This window comes from Ranitomeya imitator, chromosome 1 (assembly GCF_032444005.1).
Source record: "Ranitomeya imitator isolate aRanImi1 chromosome 1, aRanImi1.pri, whole genome shotgun sequence".
NCBI lineage: Eukaryota > Metazoa > Chordata > Amphibia > Anura > Dendrobatidae > Ranitomeya > Ranitomeya imitator.
In genome coordinates, this window is record NC_091282.1 from 661067092 (window position 1) to 661085484 (window position 18393).

General features: G+C 43.9%; 1 protein-coding gene across 5 annotated transcripts in view; it reads left to right on the top strand.

The window, feature by feature from the left end:
* Window positions 1-18393, top strand: part of SEMA4A (semaphorin 4A) — a 145842-nt gene that overhangs the window by 47174 nt on the left and 80275 nt on the right. For all 5 annotated transcript variants that reach the window (XM_069728884.1, XM_069728883.1, XM_069728885.1 and 2 more), the window contains exons 2-9: window positions 4932-5071; window positions 7773-7933; window positions 10218-10277; window positions 10565-10663; window positions 11216-11327; window positions 11517-11633; window positions 11796-11935; window positions 13583-13755. In XM_069728884.1, the coding sequence (XP_069584985.1) occupies window positions 4981-5071; window positions 7773-7933; window positions 10218-10277; window positions 10565-10663; window positions 11216-11327; window positions 11517-11633; window positions 11796-11935; window positions 13583-13755 (953 nt within the window). In that variant the 5' untranslated portion in view covers window positions 4932-4980. The remainder of the gene's footprint in view (window positions 1-4931; window positions 5072-7772; window positions 7934-10217; window positions 10278-10564; window positions 10664-11215; window positions 11328-11516; window positions 11634-11795; window positions 11936-13582; window positions 13756-18393) is intronic.

Below are 18393 nucleotides of genomic sequence, written 5' to 3' on the forward strand. Positions count from 1 at the left end.
TACTGGGTGTAATTCTCAGTATCTGTATTATCCTGTATATATACACTGTACAGTACCACTTCTCCTGTCCTGTACACTGGGTGTAATTCTCAGTATCTGTATTATTCTGTATATATACACTGCACAGTACCACTTCTCCTGTCCTGTACACTGGGTGTAATTCTCAGTATCTGTATTATTCTGTATATATATACTGCACAGTACTACTTCTCCTGTCCTGTATACTGGGTGTAATTCTCAGTATCTGTATTATTCTGTATATATACACTGCACAGTACCACTTCTCCTGTCCTGTACACTGGGTGTAATTCTCAGTATCTGTATTATTCTGTATATATACACTGCACAGTACCACTTCTCCTGTCCTGTATACTGGGTGTAATTCTCAGTATCTGTATTATTCTGTATATATACACTGCACAGCACCACTTCTCCTGTCCTGTATACTGGGTGTAATTCTCAGTATCTGTATTATTCTGTATATATACACTGCACAGTATCACTTCTCCTGTCCTGTATACTGGGTGTAATTCTCAGTATCTGTATTATTCTGTATATATACACTGCACAGTACCACTTCTCCTGTCCTGTATACTGGGTGTAATTCTCAGTATATGTATTATTCTGTATATATACACTGCACAGTACCACTTCTCCTGTCCTGTATACTGGGTGTAATTCTCAGTATCTGTATTATTCTGTATATACACTGCACAGTACCACTTCTCCTGTCCTGTATACTGGGTGTAATTCTCAGTATCTGTATTATTCTGTATATATACACTGCACAGTATCACTTCTCCTGTCCTGTATACTGGGTGTAATTCTCAGTATCTGTATTATTCTGTATATATACACTGCACAGTACCACTTCTCCTGTCCTGTATACTGGGTGTAATTCTCAGTATCTGTATTATTCTGTATATATACACTGCACAGTACCACTTCTCCTGTCCTGTATACTGGGTGTAATTCTCAGTATCTGTATTATTCTGTATATACACTGCACAGTACCACTTCTCCTGTCCTGTATACTGGGTGTAATTCTCAGTATCTGTATTATTCTGTATATACACACTGCACAGTACCACTTCTGTCCTGTATACTGGGTGTAATTCTCAGTATGTGTATTATTCTGTATATATACACTGCACAGTACCACTTCTCCTGTCCTGTATACTGGGTGTAATTCTCAGTATGTGTATTATTCTGTATATATACACTGCACAGTACCACTTCTCCTGTCCTGTATACTGGGTGTAATTCTCAGTATGTGTATTATTCTGTATATATACACTGCACAGTACCAATTCTCCTGTCCTGTATACTGGGTGTAATTCTCAGTATCTGTATTATTCTGTATATACACTGCACAGTACCACTTCTCCTGTCCTGTATAGCGGGTGTAATTCTCAGTATCTGTATTATTCTGTATATATACACTGCACAGTACCACTCCTCCTGTCCTGTATACTGGGTGTAATTCTCAGTATCTGTATTATTCTGTATATACACTGCACAGTACCACTCCTCCTGTCCTGTATACTGGGTGTAATTCTCAGTATCTGTATTATCCTGTATATATACACTGTACAGTACCACTTCTCCTGTCCTGTACACTGGGTGTAATTCTCAGTATCTGTATTATTCTGTATATATACACTGCACAGTACCACTTCTCCTGTCCTGTACACTGGGTGTAATTCTCAGTATCTGTATTATTCTGTATATATATACTGCACAGTACTACTTCTCCTGTCCTGTATACTGGGTGTAATTCTCAGTATCTGTATTATTCTGTATATATACACTGCACAGTACCACTTCTCCTGTCCTGTACACTGGGTGTAATTCTCAGTATCTGTATTATTCTGTATATATACACTGCACAGTACCACTTCTCCTGTCCTGTATACTGGGTGTAATTCTCAGTATCTGTATTATTCTGTATATATACACTGCACAGCACCACTTCTCCTGTCCTGTATACTGGGTGTAATTCTCAGTATCTGTATTATTCTGTATATATACACTGCACAGTATCACTTCTCCTGTCCTGTATACTGGGTGTAATTCTCAGTATCTGTATTATTCTGTATATATACACTGCACAGTACCACTTCTCCTGTCCTGTATACTGGGTGTAATTCTCAGTATATGTATTATTCTGTATATATACACTGCACAGTACCACTTCTCCTGTCCTGTATACTGGGTGTAATTCTCAGTATCTGTATTATTCTGTATATATACACTGCACAGTACCACTTCTCCTGTCCTGTATACTGGGTGTAATTCTCAGTATCTGTATTATTCTGTATATATACACTGCACAGTATCACTTCTCCTGTCCTGTATACTGGGTGTAATTCTCAGTATCTGTATTATTCTGTATATATACACTGCACAGTACCACTTCTCCTGTCCTGTATACTGGGTGTAATTCTCAGTATCTGTATTATTCTGTATATATACACTGCACAGTACCACTTCTCCTGTCCTGTATACTGGGTGTAATTCTCAGTATCTGTATTATTCTGTATATATACACTGTACAGTACCACTTCTCCTGTCCTGTATACTGGGTGTAATTCTCAGTATCTGTATTATTCTGTATATATACACTGCACAGTACCACTTCTCCTGTCCTGTATACTGGGTGTAATTCTCAGTATCTGTATTATCCTGTATATATACACTGAACAGTACCACTTATGTCCTGTATACTGGGTGTAATTCTCAGTATCTGTATTATTCTGTATATATACACTGCACAGTACCACTTCTCCTGTCCTGTATACTGGGTGTAATTCTCAGTATCTGTATATATACACCGCACAGTAAGACTTCTCATATTTGCTATATTCTCTATATATTTATTACTCGGCACATTTTCATTCTCTCAAGTTTTTTCCTGTGCGGTTTGAGTGGTGGCGCACTGTACTAATAATATGCATATGTTATATATAGCGAAGGAGACTTGATAGTATGAGCGGTGGATTCTGGTGTCAGTTTTTGGACCGCAGCACATCACTATCACAACTCGTCTAGTTACACTACAGCACAACTGTTTCCTGGAGTCCTTACTGGCATAGCCACTGGTTCGGCAGTGATATGGGATTGGGTTAAAGCGAGAGAGGAATAATTTTGCATCTCTGTCTGGTAGAAGCAGGTGACTGATTATTTGGTCACCACAACAGCTCACATATGGGTTGTCACCCAAAGCTTTGTGTCACAAGCACAGGATGGAGGTGGGGGAACGTCTGCAAATGTCACATCTATTCAGAATGAAACCACAAGAGCTTTAAGCGGAAAGTAATAAAAAAAAGAGGAAAGAAGGGGCTAAACGAAGGTACTTGGCGTCAGATTAAAGTGATGTGAGCATGAGTCAAAATGAGAAAGTATTTGAGCGGTGTACGGATTATTATATGAGCACAATGTGCGGTAGTATTTTGGTAGTGTATGGAGTATTACATGGGCACCCCAAGGAGTAGTATTTTGTTAATGCTCTATAACACCGTGTGCAGTAGTATTTTGGTAGTGTATGGAGTCTTACATGGGCACCACAAGGGGTAGTATTTTGTTAATGCTCTATAACACCGTGTGCAGTAGTATTTTGGTAGTGTATGGAGTATTACATGGGCACCCCAAGGAGTAGTATTTTGTTAATGCTCTATAACACCGTGTGCAGTAGTATTTTGGTAGTGTATGGAATATTACATGGGCACCCCAAGGGGTAGTATTTTGGTAGTGCTCTATGTACACCGTGTGCGGTAGTATTTTGGTAGTGTATGGAGTATTACATGGGCACCTCAAGGGGTAGTATTTTGGTAGTGCTCTATGTACACCGTGTGCAGTAGTATTTTGGTAGTGTATGGAGTATTACATGGGCACCCCAAGGGGTAGTATTTTGGTAGTGCTCTATGTACACCGTGTGCAGTAGTATTTTGGTAGTGTATGGAGTATTACATGGGCACCCCAAGGCAAGGGGTAGTATTTTGGTAGTGTTATATGTACACCGTGTGCGGTAATATTTTGGTAGTGTATGGAGTATTACATGGGCACCCCAAGGGGTAGTATTTTGGTAGTGTTATATAGACACCGTGTATGGAAGTATGTGGATACACTATTATATGGGCACCACATCTGGCAGTACTTTGAGTATTATGTTGCACGCTCCCCTCCCCCACTGTATAAACTTATTTACGGGAAACCACCGTGGAACTGCAGTGACGTCACTGATACTAGGAAAACGGAGCCATATAACCAGAGTCTGCCCTCCGCTCCTTCCCCATTATGAGACCTGTAGGCCACCGTTAGGGAAGTTGTGGTGGTCAGTGTCAGACATGATTTCAACATCATAGTGAATGTAAATGATGAAAAGTCTCCGGATCAGGCCAGTGCCGCCATAATGGTGCCAGACATACCCACACTGTTGCTGGTGCAATCATTGGTTATCACATAACTATTTGACCTGGTGTCGTAACATAAGGGGTCTGTATATAACTAACGCACAGTCGCCTCCAATCACGGCGATTCCACATGATAATGTCACCAGGGTCTCGATAACATTTCCCATAATCCTTTGCAGCGACACCTACATATAACTTATTATTGCCACCTCATCCTGCATGTGTGTTATATTGTACAGGCGCCTGACATCGAAACACAGAACTGGAGAATCTTCCAACATCCGCTCTAAAGAGGAATCGAATGGCTCCCTTCCCCATTTACATGAATAGCAGCAAAACAACCTGCAGAGCATCGCGACACTTAATAACACATACATATACATCTGTAAAGGAGAGGTTCAATGCTCTGTAGAACATTTCCTCTACATCCTGACAGATACCTTGTGATATATGGTATTCTGCAGATAAGGAGCAACTATGGCCTAGGGGTCGCTTACTTTCTTCTCTCTCTTTTCGCAGATCTTGGCCATAAGCAATACTTAGGGCCTGTGATCATCTTCTTGTCGTCATGCCTTGCTGGGTGGTCGGTCAGTGGTTGGCATTGGTGCTGCTGTTGTATGTTGATGCAGAGACTGTGCCCAGGATCACATTCCAGCGGGGTAAGTGGCCCTTCTGGTTCCTGTGAAGCTGTGTGACAAACAATATGGCATTGGGGACTGTTTCCCTTGAGGTCTAGGTCTCTTATGGACTGTTTCCCTTGAGGAATAGGTCTCTTGGCGACTGTTTTCCCTGAGAAATTAGTCTCTTGGGGACTGTTTCCCTTGAGGACTAGGTCTCTTAGGGACAGTTTCCATTGAGGACTAGGTCTCTTAAAGATTGTTTCCCTTGAAAACTATGTCTCTTGGGGACTATCTCCCTTGAGGACTTGGTCTCTTGGGGACTGTTTCTCTTGACGACTAGGTCTCTTGGGGACTGTTTCCCTTGAGGATTAGGTTTCTTGGGGACTATTTTCCTTGAGGATTAGGTCTCTTGGGGACTGTTTCCCTTGAGGACTTAGTCTCTTGGGGACTGTTTCCCTTGAGGACGAGGTCTCTTGAGGACTGTTTCCCTTGGGGACTAGGTTTCTTAGGGACTGTTTCCTTTGAGGACTAGGTATCTTAGGGACTGTTTCCCTTGAGGACTAGTGTTATGATCTGGTGGCCTAGGAGCAGCATGAGACGGACTCTGGAGAAGGTGGTCCCTGTACTGACCGCAAACCCTGAACCTAGCAGCGCAACTAGAAGTAGCCGTGGGGGGTACCTAACACTCCCTAGACCCCTCGGCACAGCCTAAGATCTAACTACCCCTAAAGACAGAAACAGGAAACCTATCTTGCCTCAGATAATCCCCAAAGGATAGATAGCCCCCCACAAATATTGACTGTGAGAGGAGAGGGAAATAACATACGCAGATATGAAATCAGATTTTAGCATAGGAGGCCATACTAGCTAAAAAGAAAGAATAGAAAAGAGTACTATGCGGTCAGTATAAAAACACTAGAAAATATCCACCGCAGAAAATACAAAACACCACATCTGACTAAAGACATGGGGGGTATATCTGCATCTCCAGAGAAATAGCTAGGCTGCAAAAAATCCTTCACAGACAAAACTGGACAAGACAAAAACATGAATATGCACAGAACTATAAGGTCCACAGCAGGTGGACAGCAAAAACAAAGCCAGGACTTATCTTTGTAGAAAAGCACAGCAAACTGGAGAGACCAGCAGGGAAGTGAATCCTTCAAAAACAATGAACAACTGGCACAGACTAAAGGATCCTGCAAAGCTATATACCCCAGTCAGTTTTGCAATTAGTAGATACACATGTCCACTCCTGCAGTCCAGGCACAACTGCATTACCCTCTACAACCACCGGAGGGAGCCCAAAAGCTGAATTCACAACAGACTAGGTCTCTTGAGTACTGTTTCCCTTAAAGGCTAGGTCTCTTAGGGACTGTTTCCCTTGAAATTTAGGTCTCTTAAAGACTGTTTCCCTTGACGACTAGGTCTCTTGGGGACTGTTTCCCTTGAGGACTTGGTCTCTTGGGGACTGTTTCTCTTGAGGACTAGGTCTCTTGGGGACTGTTTCCCTTGAGGACTTGGTCTCTTGGGGATTGTTTCCCTTGAGGACTAGGTCTCTTGGGGACTGTTTCCCTTGAGGACTTGGTCTCTTGGGGACTGTTTCTCTTGAGGACTAGGTCTCTTAGGGACTATTTCCCTTGAAGTCTAGGTCTCTTAGGGACTGTTTTCCTTGAGGACTAGGTCTCTTAGGGACTATTTCCCTTGAAAACTAGGTCTCTTAGGGACTGTTTCCCTTGACGACTAGGTCTCTTAGGAACTGTTTCCATTGAAAACTATGTGTCTTGGGGACTATTTCTCTTGACGACTATGTCTCTTGGGGACTGTTTCCCATGAGGACTAGGTCTCTTTGGGACTGTTTCCCTTGAGGACTAGGTCTCTTGGGGACTGTTTCCCTTGGGGACTAGGTCATTAAGGGACTATTTCCCTTGAAAACTAGGTCTCTTAGGGACTGTTTCCCTTGACGACTAGGTCTCTTAGGAACTGTTTCCATTGAAAACTATGTGTCTTGGGGAATATTTCTCTTGACGACTATGTCTCTTGGGGACTGTTTCCCATGAGGACTAGTTCTCTTTGGGACTGTTTCCCTTGAGGACTAGGTTTCTTAGGGACTGTTTCCCTTAAAGACTAGGTATCTTAGGAATTGTTTCAATTGAGGACTAGGGCTCTTAGGGACTGCTCGCCTGGCCTCTGAGATACTCTATTACTTGGGAGTGTTTCCATGAAGTTTATCTGGAGGACTTTGTTTCTGAGGGACTGTTCTTTAGAGGTATTGTTCCTCGGGAAAACTGTTTACCTAACTTTTGAGGGATTTTGTTTCCTGGGGACGGTTTTGCTGAGGTTTCTCTCAATGAATTTGTCCCTGAGGGTCTATTCTTCATATGGAATGTTTCTCTGGAAGACTATTTCTTAGAAAAACTGGGAGAAAACTAATATTGCAGCTCTCACTGAGGTGGTCTCCCTGATTTTCCTGAAGAAGACATGACTTATACTTACTGGAAGATTCCTTTTGACTTTGATACTAGAAGTGATCAGAGACTCAGGTCCCATCACCCGCAGAAAGTCCCTGGAGAACAAGCAGAACAGGTTGTGCCATGTGATATTTCACCGCAGGGTCATGTCGGTTTCCTATGTAAAGTTTGTAATGTTGATAAACATGTGACTGAGTCTGTCCACTCCCTCCCCTGGGTCACTACAGACAAGTGTCATTATTGTAATACATCTGCTACCTGTGTCTTAGGTGACCCATCCAGATCAGTCAACATCTTTAGTAGAAGTGACATCCAGCACTATGATCGCCTGCTCCTCTCAGAGGACAAGGAGACGCTGTATGTGGGCGCCAGGGACAACATCCTTGCCTTCAGCATGAAGGACCCCCGGAACATTAAGCTGACAGGAGAGGTAAGACCCTTACGTTCAATGAGAGAACAGTGCCTTTGATAAACTATTTCTCTAAAGGCCCCTTCACATTAAGCGACGCTGCAGCGATACCGACAACGATCCGGATCGCTGCAGCGTCGCTGTTTGGTCGCTGGAGAGCTGTCACACAGACCGCTCTCCAGCGACCAACGATGCCGGTAACCAGGGTAAACATCGGGTAACTAAGCGCAGGGCCGCGCTTAGTAACCCGATGTTTACCCTGGTTACCGTCCTAAAAGTAAAAAAAACAAACACTACATACTTACCTACAGCCGTCTGTCCTCCAGCGCTGTGCTCTGCACTCCTTCTGTACTGGCTGTGAGCACAGCGGCCGGAAAGCAGAGCGGTGACGTCATCGCTCTGCTTTCCGGCTGACCGACGCTCACAGCCAGTACAGGAGGAGTGCAGAGCACAGCGCTGGAGGACAGACGGCTGTAGGTAAGTATGTAGTGTTTGTTTTTTTTACTTTTAGGATGGTAACCAGGGTAAACATCGGGTTACTAAGCGCGGCCCTGCGCTTAATTACCCGATGTTTACCCTGGTTACCAGTGAAGACATCGCTGAATCGGTGTCACACACGCCGATTCAGCGATGTCTGCGGGGAGTCCAGCGACCAAATAAAGTTCTGGACTTTCTTCCCCGACCAGCGACAGCACAGCAGGGGCCTGATCGCTGCTGCCTGTCACACTGGACGATATCGCTAGCGAGGACGCTGCAACGTCACGGATCGCTAGCGATATCGTCTAGTGTGACGGTACCTTTAGGGACTACTCAGGAGTATCATGTCTCTAAGGACTGCTTCTCTGGAGGACTATATCTCTGAAAGACTGCTTCACTGAAGGACCATGTCTTTGAGAGACTGCTTCTCTGGAGATCTACATCTCTGTGGGACTGCTTCTCTGGAGGACCATGTATCTGAGGGACTACGCCTTTTGAGGACCATGTCTCTGAGGGACTAGTTCTCTGGAGGACCATGACTCTGAGAGACGGCTTCTCTGGAGGACCATGTCTTTGAGGGATTGTTTCTCTTGAGGATCATGTCTTTGAGGGACTGCTGCTCTGAAGGACCATGTCTCTGATGGACTGCTTCTCTGGATAACCATGTCTCTGAGGTACTGCTTCTCTGGAGCACCATGTCTCTGATAGATTGCTTCTCGTGACGACCGTTTGTCTCAGGGATCTCTTTTCTGGAAGACCATGTCTATGAGGGACTGCTTCTCTGGAGGACCATGTCTTTAAAAGACTTCTTCTTTAGAGGACTATGTCTCTTAGGGCCCATTTATCTGGATGACCATTCTCTGAGGGATTGATTCTCTTGAGGACTACATCTCTGATAGACTGCTTCTTTGGAGAACCATGTCTCAGAGAGATTTATGATCTGGAGGACCATGTATCTGAGGGACTTCTTCTCTGGAGGACTGTGTTTGAGGGACAGCTTCTCTTGAGGACCATGTCTCTGAGGAACTGTTTCTCTGGAGGACCATATTTCTGAGGGACTGTTTCTCTGGAGGACCATATGTCTGAGGGACTGTTTCTCTAGAGGACCATGTCTCTAAGGAACTGCTTATCTGGAGGACTGTCTCTGAGGGACTGCTTATCTAGAGGACCATGTTTCTAAGGAACTGCTTCTCTTGAGGACCATGTCTATGAGGGACTGATTCTTTAGAGGATAAAGTCTCTGAGGGACTGCTTCTCTTGAGGACCACGTCTCTGAGGGACTTAGTGTCTGGTGGACCCTGTCTCTGAGGGACTGATTCTCTGGAACACCATGTCTCTGAGGGACTGATTCTCTGGAAGACCATGTCTCTGAGAAACTATCTATATGGCGGACCATGGCTTAGGTAGACTATTTTTTTGAATGACGGTGTTTCTAAAGGACTTTATCTCTAGAGGACTATGTCTCTGGGGACTGCTTCTCTGTTGTTCTGGTCCTTTGAGGGACTATTTGTTTATTACCGGTACTCATTTACTGAAGTTTCTCTGGAGGACTTTATATCTGAAGGACTAGGTCTTCAAGGAACTATTTATTTTGGTGTCTGTTTATCTGGATTACTGTGTCTTATGGGAACTGTGCGTAAAGGGAACTGTTTCTCTTGAGGACCGTTTCTTTAGGGGACCAATTCTTCGAGGGATTGTTTCTTCTGATGACTGTTTCTCCTAAAGACGATTCTTGCTTGAAACTGTTTCTCTGGAGGACTGCTGTGTTTTACAGGATTATATTAGAGGCCCTGACCAACATTTCTCTCTGCAATTTCTATTCCCTCAGATTTCTTGGGCTTCTAAACACGATCAGATTGACAACTGTAAGTCTAAGGCGCGGAAAGAGGTGAGAACCGGCGCTGTGTTACCTGATAAACACACATGATGTCATATATGAAGACATAGGCTACAGGACAGGGTCACATGGGGAAAATCTAACACCTTAATCAGACCCCTGACTCAAATTAGCAGTGTGTGAGTGCAATATGTGCACATTAGTGCCTAAGCCTAATGCCAGACACAACAGCGACACATATAGGTCATTGTAGGACCTGAGGAATCTAGATACAACAGAGACCCCTATAGGTCAATATTGACCAATAAACACCCTAACATTTTTTATCATATTTTTAGACTGAATGTCTGAATTTCATTCGAATCCTGCTCCCTCTAAATGCCACCCACCTGTACGTCTGTGGGACCAACGCCTTTAGTCCAAGCTGCACCTATGTGGTAAGTACCTGCAACTTTTCCCCAGATTCCTCCAAGAGTCAGCATGTAGGAACGGGATGTACTGTCTGACCATGATCTGCAGCATTGCAATACCAGGATTAGGCACAATACAGCCAGGAAAAGAGCTTGTGAAGTGGCTGATAACAGAGGAAAGCAGCTTGTCCTGACGCAGATATAATATGTATATAGTGATTAAAGAGTCGAATCTGAGAGCAGTTACTCACACATTACGCCACTCCTATAATTACAATAGAGGGCGGCTAATCAGTAAATTACGGATCTTATACTCATTAACCAATTATGTTCCGCAGTTAAGCGCCAACATGAAAGAAGCGTTATGACCTCATCAGCTGTGACACTAGGTGCTGACAATCTATTATTGTCTTAGGCGCCTCAGACCTCAAGCTCTGCAGTTTGGAATTATAGGGGTCAATCCGTGACCAAAGCGTTTACAATCTATCATTGTCTTAGAAGTTTTGGTGCTGTAAGTTTAGAGAGACAGTGGATGTGAATTCTGGACCAAAGAGCTTACAATCTGTTTGTCGATTTCAGGACCTGACCACATTTTCTTTGTGGCGCAATCAAAACAACGAGACCATAACGGTTGAAGGGAAGGGTCAGTCGCCCTTTGATCCTGAGCACTCACACACGGGCATCATGGTAGGTAAGTATGCCCAGGGTCGCATCAAAAGTGGGGGGCCTTGCTGGGATGGCAGGGGTTCAGTGCCATGTTCTCCAATTTCTTAGTTATGGGAAAACACGGTGATGACTGGTGCACGTGGGAACAGCCATGTCTATTCTCACCTAGCTCTTCAGGTATCTAGGTAACATTCATTGTTCTCTTTCCTTGTAGATGGGGAGCTGTATACTGGAACCATGAACAAATTCATAGGAAACGAGCCCATCATCCTGAGGAGCCTGGGTACCCGGCTGCCCCTCAAGACCGACGCCTCTCTGGGCTGGCTGCACCGTAAGAGATATATAATGAGAGTCCAGCCAAAATTGTTTTAGAATTTCACTTAATGTTCCTGCCCCGTTAAGGGAGCAAAGGTTTAAGTCGAGTGGTGCTGTAGTAATTGTCCTTAGTGTCAGGCTGAGTGACCCCTACATTCATTATTTCCTTCTCTGTTAGCTGATGCCTCATTTGCGGGGTCGTTCTACATCCAGGACCCAGACTCATCCGGCAGGGTCTACTTCTTCTTTGAGGAGACCGGGAAAGAATTTGATTTCTTTGACAAGGTGACGGTGTCCAGGGTCGCCCGCGTGTGCAAGGTGATGATTAATACTTGCCATAAAGACTAGTATTCAATTCTACCTATATTCAAGATGGCAGGATATACAGTGGGTACGGAAAGTATTCAGACCCCTTTAAATTGTTCACTCTTTGTTTCATTGCAGCCATTTGGTAAATTCAAAAAAGATCATTTTTTTTCACATTAATGTACACTCTGCACCCTATCTTGTCTGAAAAAAAACAGAAATGTAGTAATTTTTGCAAATGTGTTAAAAAAGAAAAACTGAAATATCACATGGTCATAAGTATTCAGACCCTTTGCTCAGTATTGAGTAAAAGCACACTTTTGAGCTAATACAGCCATGAGTCTTCTTGGGAATGATGCAACAAGTTTTTCACACCTGGATTTGGGGATCCTCTGCTATTGTTCCTTGCAGATCCTCGCCAGTTCCGTCAGGTTGGATGGTGAATGTTGGTGGACAGCCATTTTCAGGTCTCTCCAGAGATGCTCAAGTGGGTTTAGGTCAGGGCTCTGGCTGGGCCAATCAAGAATGGTCACAGAGTTGTTCTGAAGCCACTCCTTTGTTATTTTAGCTGTGTGTTTAGGTTCGTTGTCTTGTTGGAAGGTGAACCTTCTGCCAAGTCTGAGGTCCAAAGCACTCTGGAAGAGGTTTTCATCCAGGATATCTCTGTACATGGCCGCATTCATGTTTCCTTCAATGACAACCAGTCATCCTATCTCTACAGCTGAAATACACCCCCATAGCATGATGCTGCCACCACCATGTTTCACTGTTGGGATTGTATTGGGCAGGTGATAAGCAGTGCCTGGTTTTCTCCACACAGACCGCTTAGAATTATCACCAAAAAATTCTATCTTCGTCTCATCAGACCAGAGAATCTTATTTCTCATAGCCTGGGAGTCCTTCATGTGTTTTTTTTAGCAAACTCTATGCAGGCTTTCATATGTCTTGCACTGAGGAGAGGCTCCCATCTCCCTACCACATCTCTGGAGCTCAGCCATAGTTATCTTGGGGTACTTCTTTATGTCTCTCACCAAGGCTCTTCTCCCATGGTTGCTCAGTTTGGCTGGACGGCCAGGTCTAGGAAGACTTCTGGTGGTCCCAAACTTCTTCCATTTAAGGATTATGGAGGCCACTGTGCTCTTAGTAACCTTGAGTACTGCAGAAATTCTGTTGTAACCTTGGCTAGATCTGTGCCTTGCCACAATTCTGTCTCTGAGCTCCTTGGCCAGTTCCTTTGACCTCATGATTCTCATTTGGTCTGCCATGCACTGTCAGCTGTGAGGTCTTATATAGACAGGTATGTGCCTTTCCAAATCAAGTCCCATCAGTTTAATTAAACACAGCTGGCCTCCAATGAAGGAGTAGAACCATCTCAAGGAGGATCACAAGGAATTGGACAGCATGTGACTTAAATATGAGTGCCTGAACAAAGGGTCTAAATACTTATGACCATGCAATATTTCAGTTTTTCTTTTTTATTAAATTTGCAAAAATTTCTACATTTCTGGGTTTTTTTTCAGTCAAGATGAGGTGTACATTAATGAGAAAAAAATGAACTTTTTTGAATTTACCAAATGTCTGCAATGAAACAAAGAGTGAAAAATTTTAAGGGGTCTGAATACTTTCTGCACCCACTGTAGTCTTCCATTATAATTCCAGGATGACATAGGAGGAGACAAAGTTCTACAGAAAAGATGGACAACGTTCCTAAAAGCTCAACTTGTCTGCAACTACCTGGACAACTTCCCCTTCAATGTCATACATCACGTGGTGCTGCAAAATGCAGAAAACCCTGAAAATACTGTGTTCTATGGAGTCTTCAGCTCCCAATGGTGAGTATCACATGAATGGCTGTATTATAGTAGTTACGTGTTTTCTTGTACATACGGGGCTGTATTATAGTAGTTACAGATATCTTCACATTACGCCAACAAACTTAATTGTATTCTATTGGGATTGACCGTTCACCTAAACTAACTTCCCAAGCAAGGAGCGCTTAAAGGGACTCTGTCACCTGAATTTGGAGGGAACTATCTTCAGCCATAGGGGTGGGGTTTTCGGGTGTTTGATTCACCCTTTCCTTACCCACTGGCTGCATGCTGGCTGCAATATTGGATTGAAGTTCATTCTCTGTCCTCCGTAGTAAATGCCTGCACAAGGCCCCCCCGTGGCTACGATCGCTCTGATTGGCTGTTGAAAGTGAAACTGCCAATCAGAGCGATTTGTAATATTTCACCTAAAAAACTGGTGAAATATTACAATCCAGCCATGGCCAATGCTGCAATATCATCGGCAATGGCTGGAAACACTGATGTGCCCCCACCCCACCGATCTCCCCCCCCAGTCCTCCGATCTGTGGTCCGCTCCCCTCCGTCCTGCGCTCCGCTCCCCCGTCCTCCTCTCCGCTCCCCCCGTGATCCTATGCCACCCCCCCGTGCTCCGACGCCCCCCCGTGCCCCGATCCCCCCCCCCCCCTTATACTTACCGAGGCTCCCGGTGTCCGTCCGTCTTCTCCATGGGCGCCGCCATCTTCCAAAATGGCGGGCGCATGCGCAGTGCGCCCGCCGAATCTGCCGGCCGGCAGATTCGTTCCATGTACATTTTGATCACTGTGATAGGTTTTATCACAGTGATTAAAATAAAAAAAGTAAATGAACCCCCCCCCTTCATCACACCCATAGGTAGGAACAATAATAAAATAAAGAAAAAAATTTTTTTTCCACTACAGTTAGAATTAGGGTTAGGGTTAGGGTTGAGTTAGGGAATGTGCACACGTATTCTGGTCCTCTGCGGATTTTTCCGCAGCGGTTTTTATGAATCCGCAGTGCAAAACCGCTGCAGATTTACCGCGGTTTTCTGCGGATTTCACTGCTATTTTCTATTGTAGTAGTTCTAAAACCGCTGCGGAATCCGCAGAAAGAAGTGAAATGTGCGGAACGTAAACCGCTGCGTTTCCGCGCTGTTTTTTCCGCAGCATGTGGGCAGCGTTTTTTTGTAAACTCATGGGAAACTGCTGCGGACCCGCAGCGGCAGAAACGCTGTGGATCTGCAGCGTTTTCCGCATCGTGTGCACGTACCCTTAGAATTAGGCTATGTGCACACGGTGCGGATTTGGCTGCGGATTGGCCGCTGCGGATTGGCCGCTGCGGATTCGTAGCAGTTTTCCATCAGCTTTACAGTTCCATGTAAACCTATGGAAAATCAAATCCACTGTGCCCATGGTGCGTAAAATACAGTGCGGGAACGCTGTGTTGTATTTTCCGCAGCATGTCAATTCTTTGTGCGGATTCCGCAGCGTTTTACACCTGTTCCTCAATAGGAATCCGCAGGTGAAATCTGCAGTGGAAATCCACGGTAAATCCGCAGGTAAAACGCAGTGCCTTTTACCCGTGGATTTTTAAAAAATGGTGCGGAAAAATCTCACACGAATCCGCAACGTGGGCACATAGCCTTAGGGTTAGGGTTGGAATTAGGGCTAGGGTTAGAAATAGGGTTAAGATTAGGCTTGTGGTTAGGGTTGTAGTTAGGGTTAGGATTATGGTTAGGGTTGGGATTAGGGTTAGTGGTGTGTTGGGGTTAGGGCTGTGGTTAGGGGTGTGTTGGGGTTAGGGTTGTGATTAGGGTTATGGCTAGAGTTGAGATTAGGGTTAGGGGTGTGTTGGGGTTAGTGTTGGAGTTAGAATTGAGGGGTTTCCACTGTTTAGGCACATCAGGGGTCTCCAAACGCAACATGGCGCCACCATTGATTCCAGCCAATCTTGCGTTCAAAAAGTCAAATGGTGCTCCCTTCCGTCCGAGCCCCGACGTGCGCCAAAACAGTGGTTTACCCCTACATATGAGGTACCCGCATACTCGGGACAAACTGGGCAACAACTATTGGGGTCCAATTTCTCCTGCTACCCTTGTGAAAATAAAAAACTGCTTGCTAAAACATCATTTTTGAGGAAAGAAAAATTTATTTTTTTATTTTCACGGCTCTGCGTTATAAACTTCTGTGAAGCACTTGGGGGTTAAAAGTGCTCACCACATATCTAGATAAGTTCCTTGCGGGGTCTAGTTTCCAAAATGGGGTCACTTGTGGGGGGTTTCTACTGTTTAGGCACATCAGGGGCTCTGCAAATGCAACATGACGCCCGCAGACTATTCCATCAAAGTCTGCATTTCAAAGCGTCACTACTTCCCTTCAGAGCTCCGACGTGTGCCCAAACAGTGGTTTATCCCCACATATGGGGTACCAGCATACTCAGTGCAAACTGGGCAACAACTATTGGGGTCCAATTTCTCCTGTTACCCTTGTGAAAATAAAAAATTGCTTGCTAAAACATCATTTTTGAGGAAAGAAAAATTATTTTTTTATTTTCACGGCTCTGCGTTATAAACTTCTGTGAAGCACTTGGGGGTTAAAAGTGCTCACCACATATCTAGATAAGTTCCTTGCGGGGTCTAGTTTCCAAAATGGGGTCACTTGTGGGGGGTTTCTACTGTTTAGGCACATCAGGGGCTCTGCAAATGCAACATGACGCCCGCAGACTATTCCATCAAAGTCTGCATTTCAAAGCGTCACTACTTCCCTCTTCAGAGCTCCGACGTGTGCCCAAACAGTGGTTTATCCCCACATATGGGGTACCAGCATACTCAGTGCAAACTGGGCAACAACTATTGGGGTCCAATTTCTCCTGTTACCCTTGTGAAAATAAAAAATTGCTTGCTAAAACATCATTTTGAGGAAAGAAAAATAATTTTTTTATTTTCATGGCTCTGCGTTGTAAACTTCTGTGAAGCACTTGGGGGTTCAAAGTGCTCACCACATATCTAGATAAGTTCCTTGGGGGGTCTAATTTTCAAAATGGGGTCACTTGTAGGGGCTTTCTACTGTTTAGGCACATCAGTGGCTATGCAAACGTAACATGATGCCCGGAGACCATTCCATCAAAGTCTGCATTCCAAAACGTCACTACTTCCCTTCTGAGCCCCGAGGCGTGCCCAAACAGTGGTTCACCCCCACATATCGGGTATCAGCGTACTCAGAACAAACTGGATAACAACTTTTGGTGTCCAATTTCTCCTGTTACTCTTGTGAAAATAATAAATTGCGGGCTAAAAAATAATTTTTGAGGAAAGAAAAATGATTTTTTATTTTCACGGCTCTGCGTTATAAACTTCTCTGAAGCACTTGGGGGTTTAAAGTGGTCACCGCACATCTAGGTTAGTTCCATGGGAGGTCTAGTTTCCAAAATGGGGTCACTTGTGGGGGAGCTCCAATGTTTAGGCACACAGGGGCTCTCCAAACGCGACATGGTGTCCGCTAAAGATTGGAGCCAATTTTTCATTGAAAAAGTCAAATGGCGCTCCTTCCCTTACGAGCCCTGTCGTGCGCCCAAACAGTAGTTCCCCCCACATATGGGGTATCGGCGTACTCAGGACAAATTGTACAATAACTTTTTGTGTCCAGTTTCTTTTTTTACCCTTGGGAAAATAAAAAAATTGTTGCTAAAAGATCATTTTTGTGACTAAAAAGTTAAATGTTCATTTTTTCCTTCCATGTTGCTTCTGCTGCTGTGAAGCACCTGAAGGGTTTATAAACTTCTTGAATGTGGTTTTGAGCACCTTTAGGGGTGCAGTTTTTAGAATGGTGTCACTTTTGGGTATTTTCATAGACCCCTCAAACTTACTTCAAATGTGAGGTGGTCCCTAAAAAAATGGTTTTGTAAATTTTGCTGTAAAAATGAGAAATCGCTGGTCAACTTTTAACCCTTATAACTTCCTAACAAAAAAAAAATTTGTTTCCAAAATTGTGTTGATGTAAAGTAGACATGTGGGAAATGTTATTTATTAACTATTTTGTGTCACATAACGCTCTCGTTTAACAGAATAAAAATTCAAAATTTGAAAATTGCGAAATTTTCAAAATTTTAGCCAAATTTCCATTTTTTTCACAAATAAACACAAAAATTATCGACCTAAATTTACCACTATCATGAAGCCCAATATGTCACGAAAAAACAATCTCAGAACCGCTAGGATTCGTTGAAGCGTTCCTGAGTTATTACCTCATAAAGGGACACTGGTCAGAATTGCAAAAAACGGCCAGGTCATTAAGGTCAAAATAGGCTGGGTCATGAAGGGGTTAAAATCTACTAATAAATTGTATTGAAATATTTTAAACCCACTCACTATCTACTATTTACACCAGACATAATCAATTTAATTTAATTGTTGGCACGGTGTCCAACATTGGTGGATCAGGAGAAGATGTAATATGATATGCTCAGTTAAAACCCCCCAAAAATCAAAGGTATGGAGTGCAAGGCTATAAAGCAGTGTCTTGTGCTGGCGCGCACAGACACCATGAGGGAGGGGAACCGTGCATTCCCCGAAAAGCGTCAGATAGCTTTTTGGTCTTTGAGACACTCCATAGAGTAGTGATGTCACACGCCGGATAGCTCTGTCTGCCATTTTTTTTGTCGGGT